At 38.1% G+C, this 24,461-nt stretch overlaps 1 protein-coding gene across 1 annotated transcript in view; it reads right to left on the bottom strand.

Annotated features, from left to right (window-relative positions):
- Positions 1-4,469: 4,469 nt before the first annotated feature.
- BMPR1A (bone morphogenetic protein receptor type 1A) overlaps positions 4,470-24,461 on the bottom strand; it is a 130,317-nt gene continuing 110,325 nt past the window's right edge. Inside the window, exons 5-12 of the mRNA XM_060191144.1 lie at positions 22,259-22,352; positions 21,998-22,097; positions 20,951-21,095; positions 16,461-16,653; positions 14,571-14,868; positions 11,675-11,850; positions 9,398-9,528; positions 4,470-9,309 (exon numbers count right to left, since the gene is read on the bottom strand). Coding sequence (XP_060047127.1) covers positions 9,184-9,309; positions 9,398-9,528; positions 11,675-11,850; positions 14,571-14,868; positions 16,461-16,653; positions 20,951-21,095; positions 21,998-22,097; positions 22,259-22,352 — 1,263 coding nt within the window. The 3' untranslated portion in view covers positions 4,470-9,183. The remainder of the gene's footprint in view (positions 9,310-9,397; positions 9,529-11,674; positions 11,851-14,570; positions 14,869-16,460; positions 16,654-20,950; positions 21,096-21,997; positions 22,098-22,258; positions 22,353-24,461) is intronic.

Here is a 24,461-nt window from a genome sequence, read left to right as displayed (position 1 = left end):
ATATGGGAAACTGAGGAATGTTATGCATGTACAAACTATTGTATTTACTGTTGAATGTAAAACATTAATTCCCCAATAAAGAAAAAAAGAATTAACATACAAAGCCAAACAAATTGTTGACCAATCATGGACCTAAAGGCTGGAATAGTGCAGATGAAGAGTTGGGGGCTCTCCATTTTGTAGATAGCTAGTAGGCATATTTTAGTTATATTCCAAAGGGCCTGTGGCTATACTAGTGGTGTTGTTTTGCCTGAGCCTGAAATCTGATATGCAGATGGATCCTAATTATTGTCTGGGGTAAGTCTTTTTTTTTTTTAAATTTTTTATTTATTGGGTAGAGACAGAAATTGAGAGGAGATAGAGAAGGAGCAAGACACCTGCAACACTACTTCACCATGTGAAGCTTTCTTCCTGCAGGTAGGGACTTGGGGTTTGAAACATGTACTCTCAACTAGGTCCACCACCACCCAGCCCCTGGTGCTAGTGTTTTATAAATGGAAAGGCTGCAAATATATAACTCGCCTAGGAAATCATGGATTTATCAAGCTTCATTGGAGTGTAGGTTATTAAGACATGCAGTGAGGATTCTTGTAAGGATTCTGTAGTAGGCTATTAGAATTTTTAAAACATCTTCATGGGGGGAACATGTAATGCCAGAGATTGAACTCGGAACCTCATGCCTAAGAGTCTAATGTTTTATCCACTGTACCACCTTCCAGACTGCTGTTTATCCCCAACTTTAAATTTTTTTTTTTTTGAGTGATACTAGTGGTATGGCCTGGATGATCTGAAACCTTGTTTTGTTTTTCTAGTTTTTTAATTATCTTTTTAATTATCTTTATTTACTGGATAGAGACAGCCAGATGTCAAGTGAGTAGAGGAGACAGAGATGGAGAGACACCTGCAGCACTGCTTCACCACTTGCAAAGTTTTCCCCCTGCAGGTGGAGACAGGGTGTCAAACCTGGGTAACATGTGCATTCAACCACCTGCGCCACCACCTGGCCCCAACCCCCAAGTCCTTATGGAAGCAATGATTGGTGTAGGTAGTAAAGCATATTCATACACCACTAGTAGGAATACAAACAAAAATTTTCAAGAATTTTAAGTATTGTATATATTTTTTTTAAGGTTTATTGGGTCATCAAAAATAGCTCACTTTGTGCCACTCTGCCATGTGCTCAGCTCAGGTTCAAGCCTAGCTCCCACCATGCTGCAGGATGATTCAGCGCTGTAGTCTCTCAATCTCTGCCTGTCTCTATCTTAAAAAAAAATTATATGGGAGTCGGGTGGTAGCGCAGCGGGTTAAGCGCACATGGCCCTGCAAAGTCCAAGGACCAGCGTAAGGATACAGGTTCGAAAGCCCGACTCCCCACCTGCAGGGGAATCGCTTCATAGGCGGTGAAGCCGGTCTACAGGTGTCTATCTTTCTCTCCCCTTCTGTCTTCCCCTCCTCTCTCCATTTCTCTCTGTTCTATCTAACAACAATGACATCAATAACAATAATTACAACAACAATAAAAAAACAAGGACAACAAAAGGGAAAATAAATTTTTAAAATTATATATACTTATCATGGGAGCGGGGAGGAGACTCACATTAGGCAGAAGTCAGAGCACCAGTTTGGTAGATGTGGTGCCAGGGATCAAACTGGGAACCTCAGGCATGCAAGTCCAATGTTCTTCCTGGTTCCAAGACTATATATACATACTTTAAAGAGTTACTATTGCTAAGAAGACAGTTGGAGAGAGTGAAAGTGATCAAAGCACGAAAGCTTCCTCTAGTGCAATGGCAGCCAGCCTCAAATCTGGGGTGCACACAAGGTAAAGCAGTATAAAGTCCAAGTGAGCTATTTTATTGGCTTTTAAAGAAAATTTTAGGTTTTGGGCCGGGTGGTGGCGCACCTGGTGCACATGTTACAATGCGCAAGTACCAGGGTTTGAGCCTCCAGTCCCCACCTGCAGGGGGAAAGTTTCATGAGTGGTGAAGCAGGGCTGCAGGTGTCTCTGTCTCTCTCCTCTATCACTCGCTTCCCTCTTGATTTCTATCCAATAAATAAAGATAATAATAAAAAAAAATTAGGTTTGTAACTACTAGTTTTATTTTTAGAAATGTAATCTAAGAAAATATAAATATTCATGTAGGATGCTCAAAATATTGATCATATATTCCAAAATAATGGAGATAACCCAAATATTCAATAGGGAATTACAATTCCACCTACTTGGTGAAATACGTAATTATGTATTCAATGGATATATAAACAAAAAGTTATTATCTTAACATTGTAAAAAAAAATCTGAAAAGCATTCAAATGTAAAAAAGTGCAACATCTGGTGATATAATTTTTAAACAATATTTTTATTATTAGATAGAAATTGGGGGGTGGAAAAACAGAGAGAAAACTGCAGCCCTGTTTCACCACCCATGAAGCTTTAACCCTGCAGGTGGGGACCAGGGGCTTGAACTTGGGTCTTTGCACACTGTAATGTGAATGCTTAACCAGGTGCACCACCACCTGGCCCCCTATAATGTTTTTAATTTTTAAAAAATATTTATTCCTTTTATTGCCCTTGTTCTTTTATTGTTGTAGTTATACTTGGATAGGACAGAGAGAAATGGAGAGAAGGGAAAAACAGAGGGGGAAGAGAAAGATAAGACACCTGCAGACCTGCTTCACTGCCTGTGAAGTGACTCCTCTGCAGGTGGGGAGCCGGGATCTCGAACCAGGATCCTTCTGCCGGTCCTTGCGATTTGCACCATGTGCCCTTAACCCACTGTGCTACCGCCCGACTCTGTTTTTAAATTTTATTTGTTTAGAGACAGAAATTGAGAAGGGTTGGGTAGAGAGGAAGAGCGACACCTGCAGCACTGTGTCATCACTCATGACACTTCCCTCTGTGGGAGGGGACCAGGGCTCTGGACTAGAGTCCCTGTGCATTGTATCACAAGCATTCAACCAGATGTGCCACTGTCAAGCCCCTTGGTAACAGATTTTTAACTGCTCCATTCTTTCCTGTTTCCCAAACTTCTGTAATCAGCACATCTTATACACTCCTCCATGTGTGGTATGCTGTACCACAAGACTATTATCTCCAGCCTGTTTCATTTTTAAAGAAAAAGGGAGCTGGGGATATAGTATGGAGGTTGCCATCAAAATTATAGGCCTCTCCACCATCTGGGGCCCCTAGTCAGGGAATCCTAGGATTCCCCCACAGATACAATGGGCTAGACTTCTAATAGGTCCCTCTCTCCCACCATCACTGGTCACTTCCATCATGAACATCATTAAGCCCTTTTGAGGGCCTCTCCAGGACCTTTCCCTTACTATAAAGTGACAATGGTAGGGACTGCCATACTTTATGAAAGAAGACTGGGTCATCCTATTCTGCCATTCGAGGAAACTGGTCCTGAAATGAGTGTAGTCCAATTTGTGATAGCCAAAACCTGGAAGCAACCCAGGTGTCCAACAAGAGATGAGTGGCTGAGTAAGTTGTGGTATATATACACAAAGGAATACTACTTAGCTATTATAAATGGTGAATTCACCTTCTTCATCCCATCTTCAATGGAGCTTGAAGGAATCATGTTAAATGAGATAAGCCAGAATGAGAAAAGATGAACATGGGATGAATCCACTCAAAAGTTGGAAAACAGTGGTCCAGCACATGGCACAGTGGATAAAGCACTGGACTCTCAAGCATGAGGTACTGAGTTTGATCCCCAGCAACACATGTACCAGAGTGATATTTGGTTCTTTCTCTCTCTGCTCCTATCTTTCTAATAAATAAATAATTTTAAAAACTTTTTAAGATAAAAATTTGTAAAATGAGAACAGAAGGGAAAACACAAAGCAGAACTTAGACTAGAGTTGGTGAATTGCACCAATGTAAAAGACTGGAGGGTGGGACACACACACACACACACACACACACACACACACACACACACACACTACACTTTTGCCTCCAGGGCTATCGCTAGGGGCTTGTTGCCAGCACAAATCCACTGCTTTTGGAGGCTTTTTTTTTTTTTAAAGGACAAGACAGAGAGAAATTGAGAAGGGGGGGAGAATGGAGAGGGGGGAAAGAAAGACATCTGCAGATCTGCTTCACTACCTGAAGGTGGGGAACCAAATTGGGATCCATGTGCAAGTCCTTGCGCTTCATACTATGTGTGCTTAACCTGGTGCATTATCACCCAGCCCCTCTCTCAAATATATGTTAAGGCTCTTTATTAAACATAAAACAAAACAAAACAAACCTTCACGATAATCGGTTTACAAGTTCTCTATGTAGATGAAGGAGTCTGTGGTTACCTACTTGCCCAAGGCCCCATGGTAGCTTACTAGTGCTGAACTGTACATTGTAAGCCATGCATGCATGCTAACTTTTTGTTATAAAACCTCACTAGACATGACTGAGGTCCAACATAGTTCAAGTAGAGAAATCACAAAACACATCACTAACATATACTAAAATAAGGTTATTTACTTAAAAATGATACAATGAACATAATCTCTATATAGAACAAAGCAATTAATGGTAAACTCAATAAGGCACCTTTTAAACCAGATGCTGTACAAAATACATTTAGTGTATTACATATCAAAGATGAATCTATATTTTGGTGTTTTACAACTGTCATAATAAAACTGCTCTTTTTAACCCTTCTTTTAATGGCTATATACAAGTTCTACTTTAGGTATAATGACATTTTCATTTTATACAATATTTACTACATTTTAGTTTTTAAAGGGGCAAGGACAACAGTCATTTGAAAGGGCTTAAATAACTCCAATGAAAGCACAGTACAGAGCACAAGCTAAAATTACAACATTTAGTCCTCAGCAAAAGCATTATTCACATACTTTCCTTATGGGATGATCACTACATGAGGCTGCCCTAGACTTAAATTTTTTATGAATATGTCAGCTCTCTGCAGCTTTTACTGTGACTCTTGTAACAAAACTGAGGCAAGATGAACTGCTGCCACACTATTTTTTAGTATCTCGCCCAAGCAAATCATAAATATTACCACTTTTAATTAATCAAGAGCTGTGATTAAAAAATTAGTATTCAGCTGTTGAAACTTGAGATATTTAGAAACATTTCAAAATAAAGAGTATGGGGGGTGGGGGTTAATAGCATAATGGTTATGCAAAGAGAAGCTCATGCCTGAGGCTCCAAAGTCCCAGGTTCAATCCCCTGCACCACCTTAAACCAGAGCTGAGCAGTGCTCTGGTAAAAAAAAAAGGGGGGGGGGAGGGGAGAGAGAGAGAGAGAGAGAGTATGGGGTCAGGAGAGAGTCCACTGGCTATAATGCACAACTTGCCAGGCTCAAGTGCTGATACCACAACCCCCCCCCCAAAAAAAAAAAGTACCAAAACAACATGAAAAGAGGCAGGGGTAGATAGAATAATGGCTATGCAGAGACTCTCATTCTTGAGTTTGAGGTTCAATACCCCTGCACCACAACCCAGAGCTGAGCAGTGCTCTGGTCCCAAAAGAAAAAAGAAACAGAAAAGAAAAACAAGAAGCTTAATTTATAAAATCTTTCTTGGAAAAAGCCTTGCATATAAAATTTGATCTTGGGCCAATTTAGAGATTCAATATTCTTTAAAAACAGTATTGCATTTTTGCTACAAAAAGAAGCAAAATGTTGAAGAAAAAAGACTAAATAATTTAAGAGTGAAGAAGTATGTGGCAAGTTCTAGAAAAACAATTCTCAAAAACTAAGGATCATTTTCTATGTTTAGAAATACTTCTAGATATTGAAATGGCAAACTACATAGTTAATTAAAGTATCTTTTGTGAAGACAATTTCTTGAGAAATATCAAGTATCATACCTTGGAAACTTGTTCAGTAAGAAAGCAAAAGTAACTAACTGAAAAACACTGAATCTTTCATTTCTGAAAACTTTTAACTAGCATTAAAATAATTTATAAGAATTTTTCTTTTTAAATTAATTTATTCTGTTTTGTTGCCTTATTTTTTCTTATTGTTGTTGTAGTCATTATTGATATCTTTGTTGTTGGATAGGACAGAGAACTGAAGAGAGGAGGGAAAGACAGAGAGGAGTAGAGAAAGATGGACAGACCTGCTTCACCACTTGTGAAGCGACTCCCCTGCAGGTGGGGAGCCAGGGGCTCGAACCCGTACCCTTATGCCAGTCCTTGCACTTTGCACCACCTATGCTTAACCCGCTGCGCTACCCCCCCCCCAACTCCTCATAAGAATTTTTCTTATTGGTTAACTTGCTATTTCTTTACAGATTGATTTGCTTTTTAAAATTCTATGTTTTAGTTATAATGGGATGACTAACAGAAGTCACATGCATGCTTTTAAAAGATTAAACTGTGAGATCAAATGGTAACTTCTTAGAATTTTACAACCCCTGCCTCCCCGCCATTGCTAGTGCTTCATCACTTCAGTCTGACTTTTTCAGATAAAAAAAAAGAGAGACCAAGGGAAAGACATCGTAGCACTGAAGTTTCCTCCTGGGGGCTGGGCTCATACCTGGGGCACATGTATGGCAGACCAGGTACACTATACAAATAAGCCATTTTTCCAGTCTTTAGAATTCCATGAAGTACTCACTATAGTACAGTACATTACCCTCTTTTTGAGTATTTTACTTAATGGATAAACTTTGAAATTTTACAGTAACAGAGAAAGAAAGAATGACAGAGGAGAAAAGAGAAGGAAGGAGAGAAGAAAATAAATTTCATTGCCAAGGAAGTGGCACAGTGGCTAGAGTGCTGAATGTATAGCATGAGGTCTTGAGTTTGATCTCTGGCATCATATACACCAGAGTGATGATCTGGTTCTCTCCCTTGTGTTCATAAATAAATCTTTTAAAGAATTATTTTTTTCACTCTAGATTTTCACACACATGGCATTACCTGTTAAGAGAACACATAATAGAAAACATTTTTATTTTATTTATTTATTCCCTTTTGTTGCCCTTGTTGTTTTATTGTTGTAGTTATTATTGTCGTCATTGTTGGATAGGACAGAGAGAAACAGAGAGAGGAGGGGAAGACAGAGAGGGGGAGAGAAAGATAGACACCTGCAGACCTGCTTCACCGCCTGTGAAGCGACTCCCCTGCAGGTGGGGAGCCGGGGTTCGAACCGGGATCCTTATAATAGAAAACATTTTACTGAACAAGTTTTCAAGGTTAATTTTTTGTATCCCTTTAAACAGATTTAAGTTTTTTTTACTACAGTGGCCTGTACAGTATCTGTAATTTGTTGCTTACACATACCATTTTTAAGAACTAAACTTGTCTTTCATACATATTTTCTTTTGTTATTAACATGGCAGATGATTTCCAAGAGTTATAGTTTATTAAATAAAAAATGAAGTCATTAACTTTAGACCAAGTAGATCACAGGACTTACTAGTGTCCTTAAGAAGTCACATGATAATTTGATTAAAATATTTGCATTTCTCAGGGCAATGAGGAAGACATTCTGAAAAAGTTACTGAGTATTAGCAATCTGTAAATTTGCTTATCTTGATGAACATTTCAAATCAAATTTGTGAAATAATATAAGAACTCTATTCTGAAACGCTAATCAGATTCTCCTTTCAAGTTTCAAGTTTTTTTATTATGTTGTGATATAATCACAGTTTATTTTATGTTATATTCAAAGAAAACTGTTTCATACTCAATGAACTCAGGAATCCTTAATAAGACATTAATAATTAAAAGGCATAATAGAAGTATATTAGGCCTATGTAAGTCAGAATTATTCTTTGGGATAACAAGGCATCTATAAAATGTTGTGTTTTATTGAGTGAAAGTTATACAGTATAGATGGCTAGATACTGGATGTTTTAGAAAAATCATATATCCCAGAATCTCAAATGATTTAAATGTTTTAAACAGCTATTAATAAAAATATTTATTAGTTCTGAAATTTAAAAAGAATTTTTAAATTTAAGAGAATCCTTTCACAAAGGAAAACCAAGATATCTTACTGAAGGTCTTTGCTTGGAGTTAACAAAATCTCAGATTTTATATATACTAAGCTGGATACATTAGTCCTGAAAATTCATCTGAAGTTCTACTTTGTAACATTTCTTTGATGAACTTTTAATTTTTTTCCCTTAAGGATGGGATGTGAGGTACATGTGAGCTGGTTTCTACAGTATAGATGTATGTACATATAAAAATATGCTTGTAAAGGAGCAAGTGTTTTGCAAACAAAGCACATTACACACAAATATAAATAACTTCCCTTTTTAAAGTTACTGAGAATAAAGAATACAGAATATGGTTATAGGCACTTACATTGCTATCAAATATAATAATTAGTAATGCACTTCAATAAGAAGTGTTTTCTTTAGGGGTTCATGGCATTGGAGTTCCGACTTTAGAGAGGATGAATGTATATATACATACGTATTAGTGGAGGGAAACAATCCCAATTTACAGATACTTTGAACTTCTTTTGGCCTTTTTATCAACTTCTATGTTAAAAAATAAACTTGGTAGAGAAGCTACCTCACTCGTAGGTTAAATGGCTTTTATGTAATTGGCGAAACTTGGCCAGATAATGTATGCTAAATGCGCAAAACCAACAGCCACCAATATCTTCCTGTAATTTCATAAATTATGTTCTTTGAATTCAGATGGCAGCAGAGGAACATTAGTGTGTATGCACACACACCATTATCAAGGTATGACAAGCGAAGCAGTAATCCAAACAGATCATAATCCATAGGCTGTTTACAAAGGTAGAATACAAACAGGTTGAGTTTTCTTAGGTAGAAGGCAGCAAAAGTGTATATTTCCTCCATCTCTGCTGAATTCTTTTATCTTCTGAAGGCTTTCACAGAAAGCACCAACTTATAAACAGCTAATTCAGTACCCAGAGTATGACTGGAGACTTAATCAGAATTGAAGTCTTGATGCAATTCATAAAAATCCATTAAAAAAAAAAGGCATCAAAAATATTTAAAATAAAACTGTCCATATGTAAAGAATGCAGTGTTCAGAAATTCCCAGCTTGTATTCTACAGAGTACTGAAAGGTTTAATATTAGCAGCCTGTGAAGGTGTAGTGAGGAAAGAGTCTGAGAACCAAGTCTACATACTTATTCTATTCCGATTCCACCTGTTTCTTCGGTGAATAGTTTTTGTAGTTGAGAATTTCTCTTCATGACTGTGTAACTCTCAAATCTTTACATCTTGGGATTCAACCATCTTGGCAAGTGTCTTCTTAATCCTCAGAGCTGTAAGTCTGGAGGCTGGGTTATGAGCCCAGCACTCTGACATTAGCTTTAGAACTGCTCGTAGGCACTAAAAAGTAAAGAGAATTGCAGTAAGCAAACACAAATCTTTGACAACATTCATTAATCACTTCTTCAGGGGACTGAGCTCCACTTACTTCATCACTATTCCACCGATTAGACACAATTGGCCGCAAACGTTTGACACACACAACCTCACGCATATCTTCATATGACGGATCATTAGGTACCATGTTGTAATATGGCAACTGGTATTCTTCTACTATTCCTGTAGGGAGTGAGACAACACAGTGGACAAAAAACTGATTGATCACTGAATGAAATATATACATTTATTCAGCATCACTGAACTATAAAAATCACATGCTTTCTATAGAAAGAAGAAAAAGTTGTAGGAGCTCCAGTTGTAACCAGTTAGAGTGTGGTACTTATACAGTTAGGGAGTAGGTGAATCACATTCATTTCACTGCCAGGGTTTCACCAAATTGGACTGAGTTTTTCAAATAAACAGGAGGGAGGTTAGACAGACAACATATGCAAAGAGATTCTCATGCCTGAGGCTCCAAAGTCCCAGGTTCAATCCCCCCACTCCAGTAAGTCAGAGCTGAGCAGTGCTCTGGTAAAAACAAACAGAAACATAAAAATTAAAAAAAAAAAAAAAGTTCACAGAAGAGAAAGAGACACCATAGTGCCTGAGTGTTCCCCAGTGCCACAGAGCTCCCATGTTATACCAAAGACTCCAATCAGGGTTGTGCGCACGACAAAGTAGGCACCCTCTGAGGTGAGTTCTTTCACAAGCGTCAAGATTAACTTAAAAAAAAAACAGCCACGAGTTATCACTGGGGTTTGGTGCCTACAAAACAAAGTTACCACTACAGGCAGCCATCTCCTCCCATCTTTTTTTTAAAAATACAATTTTAATTTGATAGAGACAGAAATTGAAGAGAGGGAGGGGAGATAAAGAGAGACAGGGAGAGAGACATCTGCAGAACTGTTTCACTGCTTGGGAGGCTTCCCCACTGCAGGTGGGTGGGTGGGTGGGTGGGGGCTGAAGGTTTGAACCCAGGTCTTTGAATATGGTAAGCTTTATCAGGTGTCATTCCCCCCAATCACTTTTAATAGTAAAGGTTCTGATCAGAACTGTAGATAAAGCAATATCCCTAAAAATTAAAAGGAAAACACTTGAACTAAATTTTAATCTAATCATTTATGTGTACAATAATTTTTTTTGGGGGGGTTATCTTATTTGATAGTAGAAAAACAGTATGAGAAGGCTGGGTGGTGGCACACTGGGTTAAGTGTACATAGTATGAAGCGCAAGGACCCATGCAAGGCTCCTGGTTCGAGGCCCCAGATCCCCACCTGCAAGGGGATTCTTCACAAGCAGTGAAACAAGTCTGCAGTTGTCTTTCTCTCCCCTTCCCCTCTCAATTTCTCTTTGTCCTATCCAATAAAAATGGGGAAAAAATGGCTGAGAGCAATGAATTTGTAGTGCAGGTACCAAGCCCCAGCAATAACCCTGGGGGAAAAAAAAACCAATATGATATTAAGAAAAGACTTTATAGGGGCTAGGTGGTGACTATTACACTGCATAGTTCGTATGGGTGTGTGCAGGGTGGGTGGGGGGAGAAGAGAAGCAATGCTCTAGGTATTGCTCATTCTCTCTCTACCTCACTTTCACCTTCTAACCAAAAGAAAGAAAAATGGCTGTCACAAACAGTGGAGTCATGCAGGCTCCAAGCCCAATGGTAACCCTGGCAGAAAAAAGAAAGAAGGAAAGGGAAATGGAAAGGGGAAGAGGAAGGGGAAGTAGAAGGGGGAAAAGGAGGTAAGAGAGGCTGGAGAATGGTGTGCCTAGGAAGGTGTGTTGAGAAGATTAGTCCTTGGTTGGTGTTTGAAAAACTACCTGTAAACAATTCCGTACTAAACTTTGCATAAACAATAAGGGTTACTCACTGTGCTAAATACTTTTCTAGGGAGAGAGGGATTTGCAATTTTGGTACGCGACAGGCAGAGGATTCCCATTTAACAGCGTCTAATAAAATTTCTAAGTCATAAGTATCTAATAAACTTCCTCAGATGGTAACATCTCACAAATTGTCACAATGTATTGCTAGAGAAATTAGCATCATACTTGTGACTTCTGATAAAAGACTTCTCCAGCCATGTACCTGATTTTCCTCTGCCCTTCCCCCATGCACATTTTCATCTGATTTTGATTTGCATCTTTTCACTGTAATACATTTTAGCGGTGAAGACAACTATATGCTTAGTTTTCTGAGTCTCTTTGCTGAAATCTCAAAACCTGGGAGTGGTCTTGGGGAATCCCTGACTTACATCTAAATCACATTATTGTTATCAAAAAATGACATAGCATATAGACATAATCAGAAACACACTACATCAGCTCTTACCCCCTGTGATACAACGACGAGCCATTTCCCAGATGATCAGGCCAAAGCTATAAATGTCAGCCATTATGTAGGGTTGGAAATGATTTTTATTCAGGCTTTCATCCAGCACTTCTGGAGCCATGTAGCGTTTGGTACCCACCCTGGTATTCAAGGGTACATCAACTTCATTTGTATCACTGAAACAAAGACGACATCCACGTTGAGGGTCAAGAATGAAATAGCTGGGCCCTAGACAAGGAGTCCTGGGATTCCCACACAGACATGATGGACCTAGACTTGTAACAGATCCCTCTATCCACGGTAACTGGTCATCTCCATCAGGAACAACATAGTGGACCCCTTTGTAGGCCCCTACAGGATCTGACCCTCAGTGTGGATCAACAATGGTAGGGAATATTCCATTCTCCGAAGGGAGGTTGGACAACATACTCTACCACCTAAGGAAGATGGCTCCTGAAATTAGTGCAGTGTACAATATTCCTAGCTGTGACCACAGAATGCAAGCTCAGACCTACAAGGATACAGAGACTATATAGGCTCCTGTGCTGAATATGGGCCCCAGATCAAACTGATGGGGTTTACAGTTAACAATATTTATATACTTTTACCATATTTGGGAGCTACTCTCTTCCTTGATCCAGCTTTCTAGTCCTTTTTCCAACTATGACACCATCTCTCCAGACAATACCTTGGGTCCACCTGCATGTTAGTTGTCAGACTTAGGCAAAAATTAGTAAAGTTGTAGGTCCCTTAGAATATACCTAAAACAGACCTACTAGCTTTTTCCAAAATGGAGACCCCTAAATCTTCATTTGCAATATTCTTGCCTTTAGGTTCATAATTAGTCAACAATTTGTTCTGCTTTGTATCTTAACTCTTTTTTTTTCAGCCACCAGGTTCCAGATTCTAACATGATGCCAACCTGACTTCCCTGGGCAGATGACCCCACTAATGTGTCCTGGAATCCCACCTTCCCAGAGCCCTGCCCCACTAAGGAAAGAGACAGGCTGGGAGTATGGATCAACTTGCCAATGCCCATGTTCAGTGGTGGAAATTACAGAAGCCAGACCTTCCACCTTCTGCACCCCATAATCACCCAGAGGGATAAGGAATAGGAGAGCTTCCGGGGGAAGGAGAGGGGAGAGGAGGACAGGGAGTTCTGGTGGTGGGAATTATGTGAAATTATACTCCTCTTATCCTATGATCTTGCCAATATCTCCATTTTATAAATAAAAAAATCATATATAACAAAGTAGCTACTTTGCCACATGTGCAACTCAGTCCTAGCTCAGTCTCCACCATACTGAGAGTCTCTCTTAAATAAAGTTGCCGCCCTAGGACAAAATAGTTTATCTTTGATTTTTTATCACATTTTATAAGCTAGACAGTCTTTTCTCCAAGTTCCTTTAGCAGAAATCCTTGGGGTCATATGTTTTGAAATTTAGACTGATGAAATTTTATGAAAATAATATATCCTCAAGTACCTGCTATATAGCATATAATATTTCTAGCAGAGTCTGTGGCAGCACATGGGAGATGTTATGTCACTTCCTCAAGCTCTGGTGCTATGGTGGTTCTCTCTCCCTAAATGAAAATGTAGCCCAGGAGTAGGGAAATCACACGTGTGAGACTTCAACTCCACACACAAAAATATTACAATGCAAAGTAAAGATAGGGAAATGGAATAAGCTATTCTGTTTATGGGACTGCAAACTGATACTTGCTTTCTAAAGGGATAACTTGCAACGTCATCTATCATACTATAACACTACATATTCTTTGTTTAAAACAGCTCCTTCTCCAATACTTAAAGCTGTAATATATATGGATAAAAATGTTAATAAAGCATGTCAAAAAACAGTGAGAAATGAGAAGAAAATACAGTGCCCATCAGTTGGACCACAGATGGAATAAACTCCAGTAGACACATATTATTAAAGATTTTACACTATTGTTAAAAAGAATATATAAACAGTTATATAGGGGGCTGGGCAGTGGTGCACTGGGTTAAGCATACATAGTAGGAAGCACAAGGACCCACACAAGGATCCTGGTTCAAGCCCCCAGTCCCCACCTGCTGGGGGGGGGGGTTGCTTCACAAGCAGTGAAGCAGGTCTGCAGGTGTCTATCTTTCTCTTCCTGTCTTCCCCTCTTTCAATTTCTCTCTATCCTGTTCAAAAAAATAAAAATAAAAAAATAGCTTCCAGGAGCAGCGGATTTGTAGTGCAGGCACTGAGCCCCAGCAATAACCCTGGAGGCAAAATAAATAAACAGTTCTATATAAACAGAAATAAAAAGTATATAACTCAACAAAAAAGAAATCAAATTATAGGATATAATTTAAGAAAATAGGTTCTGGGAAGTAACACATCCAGTAGAGTACACATATTGCCATGTACAAAGACCTAAGTTCAAGTCCCTGGTTCCCACCTGCAGAGGTAAAGCTTCATGAGTAGTGGAGTGGTGCTGTGTCTCTCTCATTAAAAAACAAAACAAAACACACCAAAGACTGAAACTCAAAACTATATATTAGTTTGTTTTGTACATAAATTATGCACAAACTACTGTGTTTTGCTGTCAACTGTAAATTAACCCCCCATTAAATAAATTTTAAAAATATTTATGTATTAATAAGAGAGAGGAGGCAGGTGTGGGGTGGGTAGAGGAAAAAGTACCACAGAATCACTCTGGCACTTGCAATGCTAGTGATCAAACTTGGGACCTCATGCTTTAGCGTCCAATGCCTTATCCACTGTACCACCTCTAAGTCTACTCCAACTTTATATAATTATGTAAGCACTCACACATGCTTGGAGTTCTACTGATCTGAATACAAATAAAGGAGTATCTTCTGGAAATTAAAATGATTTCAAAGAGGATATAAAGAACCACTCACCTATTGAATTTAACTGCAAGGCCCAGGTCGGCAATACAGCAACTCCCATTTTTCTTGATAAGAATGTTTTTGCTCTTTAGGTCTCGATGAGCAATTGCAGGCTTTCCTTGGGTGCCATAAATTTCTGTGTGGAGGTGGCACAGACCACAGGCAGCTGAATAAGCCAACTTAAGCAGGGCTCTGGTATCTAGTGTAGCACATTTCAGGAAGTCATAGAGAGACCCATTTTCATGGTAATCAGTAATCAGATAGAGTTGTGTCCAGGAGCCTGTACCTTTAATGTCCGCTGCTATAAAACCTGTCCAATCGATAAGTTGAAAAGGTTAATAACAGAGGTGGTTAAGAATAATAATGAAAACTCATTCAGGATATTTAGGAAAAATGAAGTAGCATGCACAGATAACAAAAATCTAATTAAACCTTTTAATTTGTTTCTGTCATATATAATTTCTGCATCAAACTTAAAATAGTCTTAATGATAATCATAAAAATGGTAATATGACTAAGAAAAATATCTGATCATATAATAAACTGGGGGAAAACTATCAATCTACATGACTCTAAACATGAACCCTAAGAAGGAATGTGGAAATGGTTCTCTATTCCAAAAGTAAATACTATGAAATAATAAAGTAAAAATATTCAGAGTTTACTCCTAAGTCAATTCCCATTTGCCTTATGACAGCTGTCTTTTCAGTCTATCTAGTTAATGAGCAGATATGCAACACTGGGCTCCTTACCTTCTCTCAGAAAAAGGCCACTGATACCTGTGTTGAATAGTGTCTCCCACCCCAGTTCATGTCTGCCAGATACCTGTAAATGTGGCCTTAATTGGAAGTGGGTATTTACAAATGCAAACACTTTCAGATGAGGTCATATGACATTAGGGTGGGCTCTAATTTAATAATTGTTTTCCTCATAAAAAGAGGTCAGAGATGACAGAGAAAGAGACAGGAATATTACATATAAGGCAACGCCAGAAGAATCAAGGAAATTTCCTCTCACAGCTATCAGAGACATGGTGCAGCTGACATCTTGATTTTAAACTTCTGGCCACCAAAACTCTGAGACAGTGTCTGTCATTTTAAGCTACCCAGTTTGTGGTAATTTGTTATTGAGAGTTCTAGGAACCCAATGCAAGGACCAATTATACTCTAGATCAAGGGCAATTCAATGTTTCTAACATCTCTCACTCGACACTGCTGTGAATAGTTTGGTAGTCTTGGCAGAGCCATACAACTAACAGGCTAGACATCCCCACTCCTACTTTAGGTAACACACTTTAGACTCTAAACAGACAGGTTAGGGAAATAGTACTTGAAAAGGAGAGTCAGGAAAGTTAAGTGAATTTATGCACACCAACGATCAGGTCACACTTAAATTATCTTGCTATTATATAAGACTAGGGATGGGGTTAACTTTGAAAAGGCTTAAGGTAGGGATCAGGAAAGAGCACACCTGGTAGAGTTCACAACTTACCATGCACAAAACCCTGCATTTTGGCCCCAGAACCACATGGGAGTCCCATGGAGAGAACTATGGGGAGCTCCATGGATAATTAAGTGGTGTCTTTATTCTCTCATAATAACCGATGAAAAAACTGTGGTGGAAGGTTGTGTAGTGGCTATAGCAATTACTTGAAGACATAAGATCCACAGCTTGATTTCCAGCATAGTACATGTGATGCTGTAGAGCAGCCTCCAGTGCTCATTTTTTTACTCTTTTTTAGAGGGAAAGGAGAGACTGCAGCTCTATCCACCATCCATGGAGCTGCCCTGGTGCTAGGGCTTTGCTATGCTAAGGTGTGGGTCTACCAGGTGAGCTGTCTCTTGGCCATTGGTCCATACCTTATGGGAATACAGAACTAACCAAAGCCAAACATGTACCTACCAAGTATATTTTCATGGCGCATTAGCACAGTTTGATAGATTTCTGTTTCTCGAAACCAACTAGCTTCTTCAGTGGTAAAAAACACTTTGACTGCCACTTTTTCACCACGCCATTTGCCCATCCACACTTCACCATATCGGCCTTTACCAACTTGCCGAACCATCTGAATCTGTTTGGCAATTGTTCGCTGAACCTTCAAAGGAAAAAGGGAGTTTTTGATGAAAAACCAATTAGAACTGAGAAAGTGGTCTAATAATCCATTTCATCAGGAAGGATGCCATGTACAACCAACTCTAATGTTAAAATTTGTAATGAGTGGTCCGGGAGGTGGCGCTGTGATAAGGCTTTGGACTCTCAAGCATGAGGTCCTGAGTTCGATCCCTGACAGCACATGTGCCAGACTGATGTCTGGTTCTTTCCCTCTCTTCCTATCTTTCTCATTAATAAATAAATAAATAAAATCTTTATTAAAAAATAGTAACTACAACAATAAAACAAGGGCAACAAACGGGAATAAATAAATATTAAAACAACAAGGGCAACAAAAGGGAATAAATATTTTTTAAAAAATTTGTAATGTATTTCAAGAAAATGGAACACTGTACACACTAATGGGGGGTACTTGATAGCATAATGATTATGCAAAGAGACTCACACTTGAGGCTCCCAGGTTCAATTCCCTGCACCACTATAAGCCAGAGCGGAGCAGTGCTCTGGCTTAAAAATTAAACAAACAAACTGGAAACCCAGTTGAGTGCACACATTACCATACAAAAGAACCCAGGTTCCTACCTGCAAGAGGGAAGTTTCACGAGCAATGAAGCAGTATTGCATCACTCTCCCCTGGCCCCATTTCCCCTTCCCCTCTCAACTTTTCTCTTGCCAAATAAAAAGAAAGGGGGGAAGGGGAGGGGGAAAACAGCCACTAGGAGCAGTGGATTTCTCATGTAAGTACCAAGCCCCAGCAATAACCCTGGTGGAATAATAACACCAACAATAATGATAATAATAGTAATTGAAATAGCTCACCTGGCTAGTGTGCTGCTGCTTTGTCATGTGCACAACCCAGGTTTAAGCCCAACCCCATAAGGAGACATAATAGTTCAGAGTTTTGACAAATGTGTAGTCATGTAACCACAATTAAGATATAGAATTCCATCAACCTCCAAAGGCTCCCCTGTGCCTCTTAAATTCAACTCCATCTTTACCACTGAACCCCTGGCACCACTGCTTGTTTTCTGTCCTACAGTTTTGTCTTTTCTAGAATATGTTATAAATGAAAAACATATATTTTGCAGACTTTTGTGACTTAGCAGAAAAAACTTAGAAAGTCATGTTTTGTTATTGTACACATCAGCTATTTATTCTCTTATTTATTTATTTATTTAAAAAAGGAGACATAGGATATGTATTCTCTTTTACTGATGATTATATTCCACTGTAGGAAGGTACCACAATTTTGTTTTCTATTTACCCAAAGGAATTTCCAATTTATGTTGGGTAATGTAGCTGTAAATATACAGAATCATGTTTTTTTTTACATTTATTTTTCCCTTTTGTTGTCCTTGTTGTTTTTTATTGTTGTTGTAGTTATTATTGCTGTTGTAGTTGATGTCGCCGTTAGACAGGACAGAGAGAAATGGAGAGAGGAGGGGAAGACAGAGAGGGGAAAGAGAAAGACATTTGCACACCTGCTTCACCACCTGTGAAGCGACTCCCCTGCAGGTGGGGAGCCGGGGGCTCAAATTGGGATCCTTCCACCCATCCTTGCGCTTTGTGCCACCTGTGCTTAACCTGCTGCACTACCGCCCGACTCCCAGAATCATGTTTTTGCATGTGTGTTTGCATTATCTCTTCAGCAGACATTTAGCATTTTCATTACTTTTCAGATAATTTTGAGCCCATACAATTTTGCATGCCAGTAAGCAGGAAGGCTTTGAAATATATAAATATGTAAACATATACACACTTTATAAAATATATACTATATATTGAACTATATATTGCCAGCTTTCTGAAGTTTTAGTAATAGTCAAACTAATAGATGCACAGTCATGTCTCAGTGTACTTGACCCACATTTCCCTAATGATGTTGAATACTTTTCATGTTTATCTGCCAGTTCTATGTCTTATTTGAACATACTTTTCAATTGAGCCTTTTGTCTTACTACTGAGTTATAAAACTTTCCAAATTGTCTGCATCATATATATATCTTTTTTTTTTTTTTTTTAAGATTTATTTATTTGAGAAAGATAGGAGGAGAGAAAGTACTGCCAGGAATTGAACTTGGGACCTCATGCTTGAGAGTCCAGCACTTTATCCACTGCACCTCCTGGACCACTGTCTGCATCACATTTTTAAAAACCAGATCCACTCATCAGTTTGTGACTTGTCTTTTTTTTTTTTCTTTAATTTCTTTATTGGGGGATTAATGGTTCACAGTCAATAGTAAAATACAATAGTTTGTACATGTGTAACATTTCTGTTTCCCACATTTCCATTCAACCTCCACTAGGTCCTCCTTTGCCATCCTGTTCCAGGAACTGAATGACACCTCCCTCTACACAGACACACACACACACACAGACACACACAGACACACACACAGACACACACACACACACACACACACACACACTCTTTTACTTTGGTGCAATACACCAGTCTTTTCATTTTCTAAAGTGTCTTCTGAATGGGCAAGTTTAAAGTCTTGAGAAATCCCAGTTTATTGCTTAATAAAAATATGATTCATGCCTTTTATGTCCTAAGAAATCTGTTCAACCCAAGGATACATGGTCTTCTCAAACTTCCTTCCTTTTCTTTCATTTCTGGTGAATTCAGGGTCTATAACGCATGCATGATTTCATTACCCCAGGGCTAACTTTTTCATTCAGCAGATCCAGGGAGATACCTCAGCACTAGAAATCCCCCGACGCTGCCATGATACTCTCAGGTGCTGGGACACCACCTGTTGAGCTATCTCTCTGGTCCTTCAAACATTTTCTTATAAAGATTTTATATTTAAATTTTTACACTTAGTTTTATGATCTATTTCATAAGACCATTTTACATATGAGGTGAAGGACTGAGAACCACTTTTTGGCAAATGGAACCTAATTTTTCCCATATTATGTTGAATAGTGTCTTTTTTGACCAAATTACTATTCTAGTGCTGAGGTCAATTAATCATATGCATTTGTGTATTTCTAGACTCTACTCTGTTCCACTAATATATTTTTCTTTTTACAAGAACCTCATTACACTGAATAATATACCAAAAACAAACAAACAAAAAAAAGAAAACCAGAAACCACATAATGGCTCTTTTTTTCCCGATGTGCACGAGCATGTGCGTGTGTCCAGAACTGCATACATGTGTTACCAATTTTTCCACTCTTAATTTCAGTTATTGAGACAGCTAATTCTTGGTTCTTTCACTGTTCTTTATCACAACTGCTTTTGGCTCTCAGTTCTTTTTATTTCATATACAAGTTATAACCAGTTTATCAACTGATTTATTTAGTTTACTGACTTATATAAACATTTGTATAAAACAGAATCATATGATTTATGAAAACAAACTGATTTATATAAGCAGCTCAGTTCTGGTGGTTGGTGGTGGTGGAAACAGACCTGGACCTCTCACATGGAAGCCTTCTGCTTTTGTGCTTACTGCTATGCTAGCTACCTGGTTCTCTCGACCCCTAATTTTGAGTATTTTCATATATATATAACCCTTTAGATTTACAACTCTCCTTAAAAAGGCTTTTAAAGGGGCCGGGTTGTGGCACACCTGATTGAGAGAACATTACAATGTGCAGGTTCAAGCCCCCATTACCCACCTGCAGGGGGAAAGCGCTGCAAGTGGTGAAGCAGTGCTGCAGGTGTCTCCCTCATTCTCCCTCTCTATCTCCCCCTACCTTCTTGATTTCTGGCTGTTTCTATCTAATAAATATAGTAAAAAAAATTTTTTTAAGTTTTTTATAAGTTTCATGTATTGTTGTAGAAATATAGAACTATAATGAGACATGCATCCTCTTGCAGGAAAATTTCCTTGGATTTCACGATCTTCAACATTCTGCTTCTAACCAGTCTAACCTTGAATGTGCAAGAAATCCTAAACCTCACCCCTGTTGAAGTTGGCAATTAAAACCAAAATTTGTTCACTCAAGAATTCACACAACAGTTTATGAACACCCATTTTCTTGTTTCATATTTATTTTAAATTTCAATCTTGCATTATTGGAAAGACTATTCTAAATAAGGTAAATAAAATGTGCCTACTAGTGTTCCCAAGTCTTTAATAATGACTATACTGTTTGCCATCATATGAGGATATATTCTGTGTCAATAAACCATTCAGGTTCAGATGGCTTTTTTTTTTTTTTGCCTCCAGGGTTATCACTGGGGCTCAGTGCCTGCACTACGAATCCACTGCTCCTGGAAGCTATTTTTTTCCTTTTGTTGTCAAATGACTTTTTAATCTTACCAGTAAAGGCAATCCTGATCCACTTCCAGAACTTTGTGACTGGTCAATAAGATCTTTTAATGATTCTCCAACTGGGATAAATGCTTCATCCTGTTCCAAATCACGATTATAACGACCTCTGCTTGAAATGCTCTTGCAATAATGTCTTTTATAAAAGAAGAAAACAATCTACATTAAAATTTTTAAAACTAAGTTCTGAGGTAAGAATATCATATATCTTTCCTTCAGAAAGAAGTTTATTCAAGGTATCATAAGGTAGTATATTCTCTGCTAAAGTCTAGAAATGGATTTTATGAAGTCAAGTTTAACAACCAGGTAAAATAGAAAGCTATCCATAGTGTATTGGCAAGAGAAAATAAAAGTAGCATGTAACACGAGATACTAGCTATAAAAAGTCTTAAATTAAAAAAAAAAAACCTCTTAAATTATATGTTTATTACTGCCTTGTAAATATGTTTGTATATGTTATGATGACCAGAAAAGGTATGTAGCAAGTTGAAAATAACAGTTACTTCTGGGGATTTAAGAATATTAACATGCTACAAGTGCTTCCACTGTGATTTATAGGGACATATACATACCAAATATTTATTTTAATGTCATTGCTTCCTTCTGTTGGGGAGGAGGGACTGAGCTCAAACTTGGTTCACGTTCATGGTGAAGTAGGAGCCTTCCTGCATAAACTCTCTTGTTTGTCTTCAGTAATTATTGGTTTCTGCCATTGGCTTTAATACTTAATATTCAGGAGTCAGGTGGTAGCACATCAGGTTAAGTGCAGGTGGTGCCAGCATAAGGGTCCCGGTTCGAGCCCCTGGCTCCCCACCTGCAGGGGAGTCGCTTCACAGGCAGTAAAGCAGGTCTGCAGGTGTCTATCTTTCTCTCCCCCTCTCTGTCTTCCCCTCCTTTCTCCATTTCTCTCTGTCCTATCTAACAATGATGACATCAATAACAACAATAATAAAAAAAATACAAGGGCAACAAAAGGGAAAATAGATAAATATAAAAATTTAAAAACCTTAGTAGTCAACACAGTATTTATTTCCTTACTTGTAGCAAAAGCAGCTGGAGAAGATGATCATAGCAATTATGCAAATGGCCATTGACGTGAACACAACCAGCCACCGAATGCTGCCATTGAAAAATGGATCTGACAATGGAAATAAATAACAGTATATATTATCTTTCTTTCACAACTTAGTAAAAAATAATTTGTAGTGTTAACTTCTAGAGAGTGTGCTTACTATTAAAACAACAACAACAAAATTTTTTAACTGAGAATCACGATCACATTTCTCTTGGCAAACATACCTACAGCAGGGGGCAGTGTAGGTTGTAAATATTGGTTACATAAATTGGTCCGACAACATTCTATTGTCCGGCGTAGTTGAGCTTTGGGTGAATCCTACATAAAGAGCAATGATAAAATTAGAAATAGCTAATTATACTACTTTGATGATAGTTTTTTTAACCATAATTTTATTTTTCTTAGTAATTTACCAGTGAATTACAAGATTATAAAATTTCAGGAGTGTGATTTCAAATATTATTAAAATATACTTATTCAATTAGTCAAAAGATAAGTCAGTTTTATGTATAAAAATTACTGAAAAGTACAATTCGTGCTGAAATACCATTGTGAAGTTTGTACAGTTTTTGGACCATCCCTCCCCACAAGGACAGTAAGTATGTGAATAATGTTAAGAAAGGCTATAACAATTATAAATAAAATTGTGTATGTGTTTTTCACCAAAACTCAGACATTTCTTACTATACTGCCATTCAATTGTTTTCAGTTAAAAAATAATTACTGTAAAGTGATGCACTTTTCAAAAAAATATGGGCAAAATAGTAGTACTGAGACTTGTGTGAAAGTTAAGGACTAAAAAAGTGGAAGTTAGAAAAGGTATCAAACACAACAAGGGCAACAAAAGGGAATAAATAAATAAATATTTAAAAAAAGAACGAAAGAAAAGGTATCAAACAGTGAAAGTACTGTTTGGTGTACATAATAAGCATGAGACTAGTAAACCTGAAGTAAGCTAAAGCACACCTGGTGAGAAAAGGGCAAAATATGGACACAATATGCCAAGAGATTTAGAGACCACCAATCAGATATAAGATGTGTCCCTAACTATTTAAAAGATGAACACAGAAAATGAGTGCAGCCAGAGAAACAGATACTAACAACTATCTGTGAAGTTGTATTTGATTTTGATGATATCTGACAAGTTTTTAAGTACATGCTGTCACTAAACCCACTGTTAGGAGAACTATCATTCTAAGCCAAAATAACTGATGTTGAGTCCATAACTTGAGAGTATCAGGGACAATGGAGCAAGAGCTTTATTTACTTGTTTTGATTTTATTTATCCTTTCCCCGCATCAGATCACTTTATTGGGGGAAGGGGTTTACAGTACAGCTGGTTGATAGTACATATGGGATGTACATTTTTACTTCCAATAATGTTTACCTTTAAATGACCATAAAGAGAAAGGAAACACATATTAGGAGTTATGCATGTGTGGCTGGGGAGACAGCATAATGGTTATGCATAGACTCTCATGCCTGAGGCTCCAAAGTCCCAGGTTCAGTCCCCAGCACCACCACAAGCCAGACCTGAGCAGTGTTCTGGTAAAAAAAAAAAAAAAGCAAATAGTTGACTGGACTACCTAATATCTTCCAGAAAGCTTTAAAACAAGGAGTTATGCATGTGACTTTGAAATAATTTCATATCTAAAACTGTATGTAGCCAAGTATAGTTCAAGAAAAACCAAAGTTTCAAATAAACTTAGCTCAGAAGAGAACATGCAAAGAGAACCCAAGAAGAGATTTGTCAATGATAAAATAAATATACCAAGAAACAAATGTGTCACTAATATCCTAGTAAGTAGTAGAAGAAAAAGAAAATGTACAATTTCAACTCCTACTGTTCTGGGTTACTCTTTCAAAGATGACAGAACAAACATCAGTATGTTGTGAACTGACATCACATGGGGATGAAGTAAGAATTTCTGAATTTTGTGTGAAAGCTTATACTCTAACCTAGGTGAATTATATCACAGGAAAATAAGAGCATTTGTGAGATGGCTAAAATACAAGTGTAATTTAAAGATTTTGGGAAGAGGAGAGCTTGAAACGAGATAGCTTCATGTTGTACTACTTTCCTTCAAAGAAAATGCAAGTAGTCTCTATCGATAATTCTGTGGAGGAGCACCATATTATGGAAAAAGCAGGGCTTAGGAAATAAATAATTTAAATACCAACTTTGCAACTTAGTTCCTTTGTGACCCTTAGCATTAAATTTTGTTCTCTTTCAGCTTCATTTATACAAAGTAGAGCATAAAACTAAATGCAAACTTCCCCAGACAGACAACCCCACCAATGTGCCTTGGAGCCGCTTCCCCAGAGCCCTTCCCCACTAGAGAAAAACAGAGACAGGCTGAGAGTATGGATTGACTGGTCAACGCCCATGTTCAGCGGGGAAGCAATTACAGAAGCCAGACCTTCAAC

Source organism: Erinaceus europaeus, chromosome 1 (genome assembly GCF_950295315.1).
Source record: "Erinaceus europaeus chromosome 1, mEriEur2.1, whole genome shotgun sequence".
Taxonomy (NCBI): domain Eukaryota; kingdom Metazoa; phylum Chordata; class Mammalia; order Eulipotyphla; family Erinaceidae; genus Erinaceus; species Erinaceus europaeus.
Note: the sequence above shows the minus strand (reverse complement) of the source record. Positions and strands in the feature narration are given on the sequence as shown.